The following is a 14,818-nucleotide window of genomic DNA, read 5'->3' on the forward strand; positions in this document are numbered from 1 at the left end:
GAACGTGCTAAGCACTAAGCCACCGTGCCCCCCACACCAATATTCAGTGTTCAAATTCATTCTAAAACTGCACTAAACATCATATATTAACATTATAAATATTGAAGCTGTTTTCTAAAAGATTCTTCTAGAAGTTTAGAGTAAACGCTTTCCCACTGTGCCGCGTTCTTTCCGTTGCGCCACGTTCCAATGAGGTTTAATGCTTTTGGACGTCATATGAAAAACCCCTGGGATTATTTTATTAGTCAAGTTGCTTTGCCTTCCATCTAGTTGACATTTAACATCTTCAGGAAGCATCTTTAATGTTCACAGCCAGCTGTTTAGAAGTTCTCTGCTCTGACCTGCAATGCCAACTGGCTCAGATTTCTGTCTGTCTGGCTACTCGTCTTTCTCCTTCATCACTGATCCCGAACTGATAGCGGTCAATCTGTCAGTGCGAGTGTATTCTCCTTGTCCTCCTATCAGCATATGTCTCATTCAATCAGGCTGCAAACAAGGGCACGGGTGAGGGAATACAATGACATTAAAGACAGTCAAGTGCTTGAAGATGAAGAGGACAGATTTTACAGATGGGCACAAAGCGTTTCAGTTCCCAGTCACAAAAGCGTCTTCATCTTCAATTACAATCCCTCGTTTATTCTCCTCACGTCTGTTTGGCAAAAGATTACGTGAAGTTTGTTTAGCAGTAGCTCAGATTATGCAGACTCATTGCGAGAGAGAGAGAGAGAGAGAGAGAGAGAGAGAGAGAGAGAGAGAGAGAGAGAGAGAGAGAGAGAGAGAGGGAAGGTGAAAATGGGGAAAAGTAGAGGGAGAAAGGAAGGAACACTGACCGCAGCTTCTCGCTACCAGGCTCTCAGTTGCTATGGAGGCAATGGTAATGAGTTGTTAGGAGAAGGAGGTGTGAAACCTGGTGTCCTCAGAAATACAGCGGACACTTAGCAGTCCACACACACACACACACACACACACACACACACACACACACACACACACACACACACACACACACACACACACACACACACAGAAATGTACACACAGCAGTGCTGGAGGATCTCTCATTAAAGTCCTACTGCCCAACTACAGGCCTCTAAACGTATCTTATTCACATGCAGCGTTCATTCACAACCACCTTCTCAAGACAAGCTAATTATTACAGTACTGTCTCATTTACTACAGCATCTATCTATCTATCTATCTATCTATCTATCTATCTATCTATCTATCTATCTATCTATCTATCTATCTCATTTAGTTTCTTTCTTTCTTTCTTTCTTTCTTTCTTTCTTTCTTTCTTTCTTTCTTTCTTTCTTTCTTTCTTTCTTTCTTTCTTTCTTTCTTTCTTTCTTTCTTTCACACATGCACACCTGCACCTTCCCAGTCAAAAAACAAAACAAAAAATCTACTAAAATCTTCTGTGTTTATGACATAAACTTTCCCTTTTGGAAAAATAAGATCTATTTAGTCATTAAACCAAAATATAAACCACTCAACTAACCCAAGAGGAACTTTATTAGACTTCTGTTCGTGGTTTTGAACTTAGGTTCACAGGAAGAAACGTCACTTCTTTAACACGACGTGAGCGAAAGGAGGAAAAACAACTTCTGGAGACGTCTATTAAAAGAATTATTTGCGGTTTTCGATAGAACACTTGATAGAAATAGGGCTTCACTTCATCTTCTGCCGTTAATCAATAACTTTTAAGGCCACCGTGCTCTACTTTTTTTTTTTTTTTTTTTTTTTACTGTACACAGAAGTCTGAGCTGCAGAGTGAAACATCAGGACATAATACAACCAAAATTGCAACACAAATAATATGCAACATGTCAGAATTATTTTCATAATTTTATGATAACATCATTATTAATATATTGCAATTTTCAAAAGTGAATAAAAAAGGATGTAAACGGAAAAAAAAACAATGGAATTGAATAAATAGATAGATAGATAGATAGATAGATAGATAGATAGATAGATAGATAGATAGATAGATAGATAGATAGATAGATAAATAAAGTGTTATTTATAAAGCACTGGCAAAAACTACCCTGTTGTTTTCATTTGAATAAAACGTATAACATCACAACCATAAACCAAAACCAAAAAAAATAAAGAAATTCAATGTAAATAAAAAAAACAAACAATAGGAATAAAAATGAAAAAAAAAAAGAAAGAATTTCAGGTCTTAGTTATTAAGTAGTGGCAAAATAAGCAGTGAAATGCTTGAGTTGTCGTGTGAATAAAATGTATAACATCACAACCATTCAAGAATATTTCCTCAGAGAGAAGATGATTATGTCCTCAGGAAGTTTTTACCAGGAAATTATAATCTTCTATCACGGAGATTTTCACTGTAGGGGAAAGGTTACTATCCCTGACTGTAGACACTACAAACGTTAAACTTTAAAAACATTGTTCTTCACGGTAATCATCATGACATCAACGACTATGTCTATTTTTATGTGGAACATCTGCCATGTGTAAGTCGTTACTACAATGCAATATACACTAAGGTATTAGATCTACCATTAGATCTGCTGTTCTTCTTCTCCCAAGATCTCCTTGATCTGCTTGTACAGCTTGATCTGTTTGTACTGTAGAGGTAATAATGATCACACTGTCTGTTCATACTGCAGCAAAATCCTGCGCTTAAGCCTTGGCCTGAAGTAACTTTAACACATATGCGTGTGCCACACGAGGTATCGTGACTGTCCTGGCAGACTGCTGGGCATTCCAGGGGGCAGAAATTTAGCTGCATTGCCCGACATGCTCATTTGGGGCGTTCTGCCAGCATGCCAGGAATACACAGATACCCATGCTACAATCGTCATTCCTCTGCGCTATCACGTCAGGATGTGTGGGAAACATTTCCGAGTGCCGCAGCTCTGAGAACGAACGTCACCGCATAACGCCGAGGACATTTCAACCACATTGTAGGGGGAACTACCTGAGGAGCATGCAGGAGCTGCCATCTGTCTGAGGCGTGTCTGGTATCGCGAGGTATAACTCCTGGTTTAAGACCAAAAAATGGAATTTGTAACGTAATGAACGTGTCCATGTTCAGCACTGAAAGTCTTTATCATGTCACGCTCCACAGTGGTGGAATATATATGAAGCTTAATATGAAAGTAGACACTCAGGACTTTAAGAATTTGTTACTCATAAGTTTTATAACTATTTCTTACTAGGAGAAATATATTTATAGCTCCAAAACAAATACTATTCATATCTTCAAAGTAAACTGATTCATCTGAAATGTAAAGGTGTTTATCTTTAACCACTAAAATTCTGTAAAGGTTGGCAGTAGAGGGGAAAACTCATTTTAGTTGAATGACTATGAATCCTGACTTATTTTAGATCAGACTTGCACAGATAAAGTGATTTATTTGTTTATACTGAATGAAAATGTGCCATAAGTCTGACTGTGCGCTGGTAAAAAGGGTTAAAGCTGCGACTCTGGGAACTTTTTATATTATTTATATTATGATCTCAGCAGTGTTGTATAAAGTACTAAAAAGTAATACTTGAGTAAAAGTATCGTACTAGAAAAAGACTTTGGTAGAAGTGAAAGTCACCTTTTAGAATATTAGTCAAGTAAAAGTCTTAAAGTATCTGATATTTACTGTACTTAAGAATCAAAAGTCATTTTCTGATATTTAATGTACTTAAGTATTTGAAGTAAAAGTAAAAAGTAAAATTTCAGTGATTTTCGGTAGGCATAAGACCAGGGGCGGTTCTAGGGTTTCATCTTTAGGGGTTTTAGCCCTCAGTGAGAATTTAAAACAAGACGCGTTTTATATTATATATTATATGACTACATAGTAAGCCAAAAGTTATGGTATTATTAAATGGCAAAAGTGAACACCAAAATTTTATGCATGATGTAATGATGCCAGTCTTGAATCAGATCAGTTCATGTATGTGTGTATTCTCTACAAACAGTGTGTCCAATGAATGCAGTCATTAATAAACAAATATTCACAAAGACCAAATCAATAAATGTTATTTTTATTAAAGTATTGATATTGCCTTAATATTTTGTTTGTGCTATCAACTCTGGTAATAAGAATAGTGACATTTCACTGCTTTTGGTGGCCGCCGTTATGCAGTAGATAAACACCTCCAGCTCTGCGTAATGCAATCTAGGAGCAGTGATTCGCCAAACCTCCCTTATTGCAGTCGCACACATTTCTTCTGATTTTATTTTGTAGTAACGAGTAACAAAGATGCTTAGTGGAAATATAACAGAGTAAAAGTATACATTTTATCTAGGAAATGTAGTGGAGTAAAAGTGAAAGTTGACATAAATTTAAATAGCGAAGTAAAGTACAGATACGTGAAATTTCTACTTAAGTACAGTAACGAAGTATTTTTACTCCGTTACATTACAACACTGGATCTCACCATCCGGTTTCACCTCCGTCTCGCTTCCGCATGTCGTCTCAATTCAAATAAATTGAATTAAAATGTTTTAATTACATGGAAGTGAATTGAATTTATTTGTGCGGGTGGATTCTAATCCTGATTAAATATCCAAATTTGTGCACTGATTGACTTTCTGACTATCAGACAGTCAAGATGTCATTCTAGATTTTAAGTTTCTGATTTAAGAGATTTAACGTATAACAGGATATATACAGTATGCCACCCACAAGCCGTGCCAATTCCTCAAATAGCAGCAGGATGTAGTTTTGCAGACGTCCTGCAGGGCCTGCTCATTTCCCTCACCACCTCTGGACACCACGCTCGACTCCCTCGTTTCTTGTAATCTCTTGTCTATCTCGCTGAATCACACGCCCCATTGACCTCACTATCCGACTCCATTGATGTGATCAAGGGGTGCTTATGGAGAAAACGTGCTTTCTGTTCTGCCAGAACAATTCATTCAGCTCCACAGGCGCTACGCTGCTACAGCAACTTTCAGAATGAATCTGGTTTAAGCCTTGAGTTCATCAGGACTTTACACTTTCTACAATGTTCATGCGTATGTATATCCACCGACGGGATTACGCAATCATCCCAGTGGACAGTCAAAGAGCAAAGACCTTCATACCATTCATTTTTTTTTTTAGTGATATTACATTAATAAATACATATCTAAAGCTAAAGGACATTTAAACCCAATAACCTAAAGGTTTGAGATAAATAACTTTATTTATATTCATTTTGTCTGTTGTATTATTTAAGCATTCATGTCTAAATCTTAATAATCAAACATTATTTTAGAATAAAAGTCTTTATGTCATTATTACAGCACAGTGCAGGGTCACCATGTTTAACACGATATTCACTGTCACTTGTTCATCGGGAAGAAAAGTTCTCTAATTCATTATTTTTTCCTTCATTATTAAATTCAGAGTCCATGTTATTTGTGTAGATTTGGAAAGTGTCACAAAGTACAGTAGCTTTACAGGAATTTACATTCCAGGATAGAATTTTTTTAAATTTATATTTTTCCCTATTGATCAACTAGGAGGCAAATTGTACAATATAAAAATATTGTATTTATTTGAGTATTTGAAATGTTCATCTTTAATTCGGAATATAAATTATGTAAATTTATACTGATTCCTAATTCGCAGAATTTAGAAATAAATTATTCATTACAAATAGTTTATTTATTTGGATATTTAAAAATTTTATCGATAAATATTTGAAATTTTATCCAAAAATATTTGAACAGTATTTTCAATTTAATCTATAAATTGGGGATATAAATGATCAATTTTACATTTATAATCATCCCTAATGAACACGAATCACCTCTATAAACCCAAATAGTTAACAGAAAGTCTCTTAGGATGTCATTAAACTTCTCTAGCTACAGCATACATGCTAGTTAAGTATTTCAAAAAATTCAGTGTATTTTCTGTGTATAGAAAAAAGGGTTGATGGTTAAGGGCCTTGCTCAAGGGCCCAGCAGTAGCAGCTTGGTGGTTCTGGGATTTCAACTCACAACCTTCTGAGCTGTAGCCCAACCCCTTAACCACTGAGCTTCTCCATCCTGTTTGACCCCTTCCCAAAGTCCTTCTGGTATTTCTCCCTGGCACTGTCTCATGTGTACATGATGTTGTATGTTTAACCCTTAACTCTGAGACGAATCCTCACATGTTTACTTCAAACATTTTTTTCAGATTTTGTGAACATTGAAGCTGAATCATTTTCCTTTCACTTTCGAAATGAGCCTCAGTGTTGAGCTTAAAGGTGAAATTGTATGTGAAGTGCAAGGTTTATGGGAAGAAATTTGAAAGGTTCAGCATATGATCACCTGCTCTGAAAAATATCACACTGTCTCATTGTATCCTGGTCTTATTTAGAATTGCAAAAGCTGGTGGTGAAATTAATTAAATTATATTTGTATATATATATATAAAAAAAAGGTAAAAATCAAAAGAAGCAAAAAGATCGAATTGCCTAAATGTTCTTCGTTTCTAATATTTTATTGTATTCTTGTGTCTTGCGTTGTCAGTATTTACTGTAGCACAACATCCTTATAATAAATGAAAACAAATTATTACATTATTATGTACAATTTACATTTAGTTTGCTATAAGGTAGGCAATAAAAGATTTTCTTTACTTAGTAACATGAGCCTTGGCCGAACAATAACCTTTAGGGTCACTTACTCGTTGAAGACGAGGTCCGGGGCGAAGTAGAGCATCTGGGCGTTGGTGTGTTTGTACGATCTCCAACTAAGCGAGAACGAAGAAAGACACATCCACGAGTACTGGATAAGCGTGATTTGGTCCTCGATAGGCAACGATCGGAAACCTGACGGGAGGAAAAAGAGTATCACTACACAGGGTCTTAACGTCCAAACGGCCGACCGGACACTCTATTAAACCTGCAGTCTCTCAGAAATAAAACAGTAGCTAGCGTCTGGTTATTAGCCCGAGACTTAGAGACTGTGTGTCTTTGTGTGTTAGAAAGTACCTCAGTGATACATGAACAAGCAGGTAAACAAAGTAGATGGAGTTAGACTGTTTTTCCGGTACCGTAGCTGGATGTTTACTCTGTGCTAATATTTGTCTAGACACAATAAAATTGTTGGCTCTATCACTAGAATTAGCATTACACGAAACACCCAAGGCCTTTCTTTTATTACCATGTTGTCTATTGTAAACTCAGTGGACACGTAACACAGCTCGCGGCCTGCTTTAAAACAGCTCACGTGCTTATCGTGAGTCAAACATGAGAAGGAAATTGTTTCATGTCAGGTAAAGTACCACAGCCAAAGATGAGGCTGGAGTCATGGTGGTGTTTTAGCACTGTTAGGGAAGCAGAAATCTATTTTTCAATTTTAAAGCTCTTCTTATTCACTGTGTAACTGTTTGATACCTTCTTTTGAAAAAACAAAATGAAGTACTTCATTAAAAACTACAGATCTCATATGTAAATTCATTTATTTGATTTTTTTTACGACGGTCTTAATTAGCTAGTTAGCCTGTAACACTGTAACAGCTGTTAATGATGTGTTTATGGATTCTCTGTTTAATTTTGTCACATTTTCATCACATTTAAAACAAAAGCATGTTGTCAGATCAGAGATCACATCACAAATGTATTCTCTTTCTGTTCTAATTTTTCTGGCACGGTAGCTAGTCTCCGGTCTGATGAGCTGCTTTTAGCTAAGACATTTACATAAAGATGTGTGATTGGATAAATAGATAAAAAGATCTGGTACAGAACCCATGATTGTTTGCTGTCTCACTAAACTCTGCTTAGGTTGTTAAATCTGCTACAGTAATTTGTCAGTATTTAAGTGCTCAGTTTGATCCACTGGGTACACATCAGGCTGCAATCCACCAGCGCATTCAGAACCTCCATCTTTGGTGATAAGATTACTCCCACATTCTGAGCATTGATTGGGTATAAGTTCTTGCTTACAAACTCTTTTGTTCCTAATTGTGTAACAAAACGTTGGGCAGATTGTGGAAAATAAAGCTGGGAAATGCCTTTGTTGGAATGTGGGTGTAATAATATTTGATGTTTGCTATAGTTACTAAGATAATGTGCTTCATTTTTCAAATCCAATAGCGCTAATTTGCCTTATCAGGTTTTAATACCAGGGTATCGTTAAAGGTTGTCATGTCACGGTGAAGAAACGACACCACCCTCCAAGCCCATTAAGTCTAGCTCTAATTGCTTCCAGACTAGCAGCAGCATTTTCATTCTGAAACTCAACCAACTGTTGATGGAAATGACTCTTTTTCAGACTGTTTAAGCTTTGGCACAGGCACCGGCTCTGGAACCGGCACCAGCACCATGTCGGAGACGACAGCTACCAGTCAGCGAGCCGTAAGCGTATTTCAGACTGACAAGACTTCAAAGAGCTTGGATAGGTTTTAAGGTCTCAGCGGGGCAGCAGGAATCTCGTAAACATTTCTAGTTAAAAAGTACGCACTTACTCATTGACTCAAAGGCAATAGATGGTCTGTACACTTCCCACTGTGAGCTCTGAAGGAAAACATGGCCGCATGCTGCTGCCATGCGTGACTTCATGACAGAAATATGTAAATAATTTGATAAAAAATATATATTTTTAAATATTAAGTGCAATACCACTTCTCCAGCACTGATATTTTTATTCTTTACTTGACTTGTATATAGACAAATCATCATAAAACATTGTACTTATTCGTATAATAACAGAAATGCTCATGTATTAGAGCTAGAACATTAACATGACAACCTTCGAACCAATCAGAACAGAGAATTCAGCAGTGTTTTTTGGCATTTGTGTGCAACAGCAGGACCGATTTGAAGCTTCTAAACTAAACTGTCATCATTTAAATAAGCATCTGTTCAAATGTAGATTACGTTCTTAACACTCTTCTAGGTTAGAAAGTCTATTTTTTTTCCATTAGTAAATGAATACTGCCTCATTAACACACTAAACATTACAATACTGCTATCCCAATGACGCAGACTAAGTAGTCATGCTTGATTTGAATCGAGGCGCTCTTCATCTCAGCGTGTGTCTGAAAGTCAGCAAGGACCAGTTTCCCCTTGTGTCTGCCTGCCTTTCTATTTTTACATCTGGATAAAGTGAGCAGACACCCTGGTATCAAATAATTGCAATACAACAAATGGCTTCTCAGAGGGGGTGAGTTTAACGACTACAGTGTGAACTGCAGCGTTTCAAAATGTAGTCAACACCACATTCCCTTCATTACGGTGAGGATAATTCAGTTAGAAACACTGCACTACATCTCAGGTCCTGTATGGCTTATAGGAAAAGATTGTTGCATTAGTTTACTACTTTACAGCTAACTACAGCTAGCGCTATTATTGTAGTATACACTGATAACATGGCTGATTTCAAATTTATAAACAAACGTCGAAAACAATTCTTTAGCGTCGCGGGACATTTTAGGGTGTAACTATACACTTTTTCTGCATTATATAGCGCTACAAACTGGAACTGGAGTTGGAATTTATTATATGAATCACGAGTGAACAAATTATGAAGTCAAAAACAAGTCTAGGACTTCTGGAAACGTCTGGAAATCTATCGATTGGGGTTTTGTTATTAATAAAAAAATCCCTTTGCAAATGTTAAATATCCCACAAAGCATTACTAAAGACCATTATCTAAAATGGACAAAAATATGACAAAAATATCACAAGATAAGATGTTAAGGTTTTGGACGACGCATTGGAAGGTTGTGAGTTCAAATCCCAAATCCACCAAGCGTCCATTACTGGGCCCTTGACCCTCAATTGCTCAGTTATTGAAATATGACATAAATTACAAGTCGCTCTCAATAAATTTGCATGCCAAATCCTGGATATCTAAATTAGTCATAAAAGCAACCAAGATGCCAAGAAAAACTCAGAAGAGTCTGTTCACAGGACAATAACAGTTTGGACACTCTGCAAAGTTGTATGAACCATGTTCTCAGCCTGGGAGAGCAAAATGAGACCAGAACTGCTCTTCAATCTGAGAACACAATCCCTACAGTGAAGCATGATTGTGGTACCATTATGTGGAGTGTTAACCTTGGCCTTTTTTTTTTTTACATAGCTTTTACACCTCTCTTGGAAATCTTTAGTTGCAGTTCTTGCATATTATTTTTATTTTTCATAATAGCCAATCCCTGACACAATCACCCTGACATATAATCCCAATTACATCCATTTCAGTTTCAGGTTGTAAATACAAAAATGTGGAAATGTGCAAATGGGTAAATCCTGATACAAGGCACTATATAGCTATACAAGATGCTGAACTTTACTGCTGAAGAAGTAAGAAGTTCCTGAACACATCTCTTTTTTTTGCTGAACCATATAAAAATCAACTTCAGATGTCAAGAAGTAGGTATTCTATATTGTATTTTCATACTGTTTAATCTGGAACCTGAGAAAAGTGTGAATCGTACCTGGAAGTACTTTGGCCCACTTGACAACACGCACCATCTGCTTGCCGGCAAGTTTGTTGAGGCTGGTGAGGAGGTGATCGGTGGTGTCAGGCTGTGTGTTATCATAACCTGCGAACACCACCTCAGGCTCAATGAGCTCCAGCACGCTGCACACAGACGGAGAGAGGAAGGGAGCCACAGAGGCACTGTGAGGAACCAAAGCCATATTCGAGCTCAGCTCCTTCTCTGAGTTCTGAAGAGACGAGTCCTCGCTGACGCTCTTCAGCTTGCCCAGCTTCTTCGATTTGCGTGCTGAAGAAATGAAGAAATGAAGACACCATTAGCAACGGTTGCAGTTAGCTTTAAATTGTTTATATAAAGTGAGGGTTTTTCAAATTCATGTTCAGAATTGCAATGTTAAGCAAGCGGAATGTTTCAGAAAGTTGGGAAATGTTGGGTAATTTCTTGGATTCTAACATGATCCTGCTTGCAAATATAGTTAATATATATTTTAATACACTTATAAGGTCTGTGATCAAGTTTTGCAGAGCCTTGCTCCAGAAGAACAACTCAAAGAGCTCTATCTAGGGTTCTAGATTTTATCTTCTATAAGAGAATAGGAAACCATTTTAGAAAGGTTCTTTAGCTGGTTAAAGGTTCTATTTTTGTTAGGGGTTCTCTACAAAACTGAAAACATCTGTTGGACAGCATAACACAGATCCTCGAAAGTTCCCCCAAGAGTTTCGAGTTCTATTTTTTTTTTCTCTAAGTTTATAATAAGTTTCTAATTTTAACCCATTCTTCTAGCCTGTTGTATTGTTCTACCAAGAACCAAGGTTTTGCCTGAGGAAATATCTCATCCCCTAAAGCTTCCAGATTCATCTAGCGTGCTGTGCAGTTAATAAATTGGATTTTATACTCTTAAAATGTTCCTGAAGGGTTCTTTGGATAGCCAGTGGTTCTACTGTGATGGTAGAAGTTTTTCTACTTTGAGTTCTACCAGAATGGTCTATTGAAGGTTTTGAAATAAAACTCCTAAGGATGTGCACAGAATAAAAAAAAAAACAATAAACCCTTATCTATTTCAGATTGAACTTTTTTCTGTCTCTCTCTAAGAGTATGTCGTTATAGAAATTCTGAGTTTTAAAGACTTTGAATAAGGTGTGTTTGAAGGTGGTTAGGATGATTCTAGCTAACAGAACTTTCTCTGACAGGAATAGGGTCTGTGGTAGAATTTCTTATAGAAGAACAAACTGAAGACCCTTGACCTTTTCTTCAAAAATAATGCTGTTTAAAGTAGTAGCGAATCTTGTACTCATAGGAACGGGTTTTTGAAAGGCTACCTGGATAGTTAAGGGCCTCAGATTCCTAACATGGACCTACCTGGGATCCTCTCTGAAACCTAATAAGTTTCTCTTTTTAAATCTCTTATCCCTAAAGATGGAACCTTTAAATGTTCCCCAACTAATACAAACCAAAGACTAAAGGTTCTATATTTAACTTTTTGTATTAAATGTTAGTGTTACACACTCAAAATAACTTGTTCCTGAACGTTTATTAGATGGTTAAGGGGTTAATATTTCTAATGGATTCTGAGAACCTTCTATGACAGGAAAATAGTCTGTTGTAGGGTTCTACACATAATGTACAGTAAGGGTTACACCAAGGGAACAAACCGAACAGCGCTTAAATGTTATAGACTTAACATTTATTGTAATAGTGTACTCCTGGTAAAGTGTTAGGTAATAAGGTTCTACTAGGGATCAGTACTACAAGAAGGTACTAACAAGAAACCTAGAAGGTTTCCCCAGAGGGACAAACTAACTAACACTTTAAGGATGTGGTGGCTTAGTGGTTAAGGTGTTGTCCCACTGATTAAATGGCTGTGAGTTCAAATCCCAGGGCCACCAAATGCTGTAAATATAAGGTGCTGGGCAGAACTTTCTTTTGACAGTGGACTTTATGTAAAACCAGTCTTGATGATTAAGTTGTTTTTTTTTTTTTTGTTTTTTTTTTAAAAAGCACAACTCATTATAAAACCTAGATAAAATACACAATGATTTTGAATGAACCCACATAAACAAAACTGATAAGAGCTGACACAAGAGACTGCAATTACATGGTTGTTTTTAGCAGAACCTAAGACTCCAATTTGAGAGAAACGATGTTAATTTCATGTGCAATGATGCGTATAAGTAGAAAATTGCCCTGGTTTTAGAACAAGGCCATCAATCAAATGGCCTGGAGTGAGAAAACACTGCAGCAGTCAATCCCACTAAGATTTTACACCTCCTGTACTTCCATCTCACGTAGTGACCGTATCCCACTAGCTGTTTATCATCCTTCATAAAGTATATGAAGTAAGAATTCTCACAATCAGTGCACAGTCATTCCGTAAACACTAACAGAAGAAACCGCTTAATGTCTGTCTGAGTGACTATTTAATAAGAAATGTGTCATTCACACACTGAGGTTCACTTGTCTTGCCTGGAAAGTCTGAATAAAGACACTGTTTTGGGACTTCAGGGAACCGAAGTGAGTGAATCAGTCGCTCAAGCATGTCCTCCTCCACCAAAGCAGGGGAATTTAGTGAGGACTGTATTGACGGGCTCTGCTCAGAGAAAATGTGTTAGAAAGATATCAGATGTGGAAAAATACGGAGCCCAGTGTGTGCTGGGTTTCAGCTGGTGAACCTGGAATCATGAGTTGTGTTTGCTTAATCTGCCAAACTGTCAGCTTTGCTTAAAACTAGCGAAGTACAGAGGGACACACAATAGATCAAAACCTAGACGGTGTTCAAATCCAACAGCCTGTTTTAAGCCGCATTGTTTATTACTATAGCCAGACCATTTTTTGCCTTACAAGACTCACAAAAAGCCTTTAGGCTTCATTTATTAAACTTGTTATAAACAATTTTATTGGTTAATCACTTGCAGGAGATTTTACACAAGAAATATAGTGTATCTACTCAGTTCAGTAAAAAAAAAAACGTAACCTACGAAAGCACCTAAGTTTGTGTACATGTATAATATAAGAAGGTTCGCGAATATAAACCTTGATTGGAATCGCTGCAAATTTGTATAAAAACAACACTGCCAGGTTCAATCTTATTTATTTCACACACAAATGTAACTATCTTTTAATATATTCACTCCCTAATAAGGATTGAAAGAAAGCGCTAGAGAGCGCTAGAAAATAATGACACTATATAAAAAAGAAACAGGTTAGTGTGGCTTCAGTAGCCATCAATGGCTCAGCTGCATTACTGGAAGATTTAATACAGTATATACAGTATTCAGAAACACTGTTTAGTTGTCATTTTGTCATTTTCAGCTGTATACAATTTGCCTTCTATGGTTTTATTAGCATTGCTAAATATAGATCAGATTTAAATGGTAATTTATGGGTTGCTAACATTACAAATCAATAAGCTTTTAAGGATTTATCAACATATGCACATGAGGATAAAGAAAATCAGCATTAACTCAAATTATGTAAATCTTTTAGGATTTTTATTAATTCAATGTAGCCTATGAAAACATTTACATACAAATTTATTAAGCCTGATACATGAAACCCATCAGTATTTGTCTATTTTATGTTTCATTATGTCTATTTTAACTTTCATTAACTTGCAAATTTCCCCACTGTAGGATGAATAAAGGATTATCTTATCTTAACATTGATCTGAACAATAGAAATGTGCCTGTTTATGTTTGAAATGTTTAGCATTGCTGATTACAGTAGAATTCTAAGTCATTTATAATATCTTAGGTATATATCTATAGTGTCTTAGGTATGAATTTATATTATCTTAGATACAAAATTATACATTATCTTTGGTACAAATCTAAAGTATATCAAGTACAAATTTATACTCTCAGGAATTAATCTGTAGTATAGTAATATAGCATAATACAGTATGTATGAATTTAGCTTTTCTTAAGTACAAACCTATACTAGCTTAGGGTTGAAAAGAAATGGTATCTTTGGTAAAAATCTGTAGTATTTTAGGTACAAATTTTTACTCTCTTAGGAATGAATCAGTAGTATCAGGTATAAATCTATAGTGACTTTTGTAAGAATTTAAAATATAGTACTATAGTATAGTATACAAAGTCCAAATTAAAATGAACTTAGAATCGACAGTGTCTTAGGTACACATTTATACCATCTTAGGTACAAAATTACATGGTATCGTAGGTACAAATCTACAGTATCTTAGGTACGAATTTATACTCTCAGATACGAATCTATAGTATTGGGTATGAATATGTAGAGTCTTTGGTATTAATTTTTAGTATAATACTATAGTATAATATGTTTGAATTTAGAATATCTTAAATACAAACTTATACTAACTTAGGAATGAATCTATAGTATCTTGGGTACAAATTTTTGGTATTTGGTATGAATCTATAGATTCTTAGGTCTGAATTATATGGTAAAATTATATG

At 36.1% G+C, this 14,818-nt stretch overlaps 1 protein-coding gene across 1 annotated transcript in view; it reads right to left on the minus strand.

Moving 5' to 3' along the window:
• nr3c2 (nuclear receptor subfamily 3, group C, member 2) overlaps positions 1–14,818 on the minus strand; it is a 115,927-nt gene that overhangs the window by 18,646 nt on the left and 82,463 nt on the right. Inside the window, exons 5-6 of the mRNA XM_027177755.2 lie at positions 10,383–10,673; positions 6,627–6,771 (exon numbers count right to left, since the gene is read on the minus strand). Coding sequence (XP_027033556.1) covers positions 6,627–6,771; positions 10,383–10,673 — 436 coding nt within the window. The remainder of the gene's footprint in view (positions 1–6,626; positions 6,772–10,382; positions 10,674–14,818) is intronic.

This window comes from Tachysurus fulvidraco, chromosome 4, assembly GCF_022655615.1.
Source record: "Tachysurus fulvidraco isolate hzauxx_2018 chromosome 4, HZAU_PFXX_2.0, whole genome shotgun sequence".
NCBI lineage: Eukaryota > Metazoa > Chordata > Actinopteri > Siluriformes > Bagridae > Tachysurus > Tachysurus fulvidraco.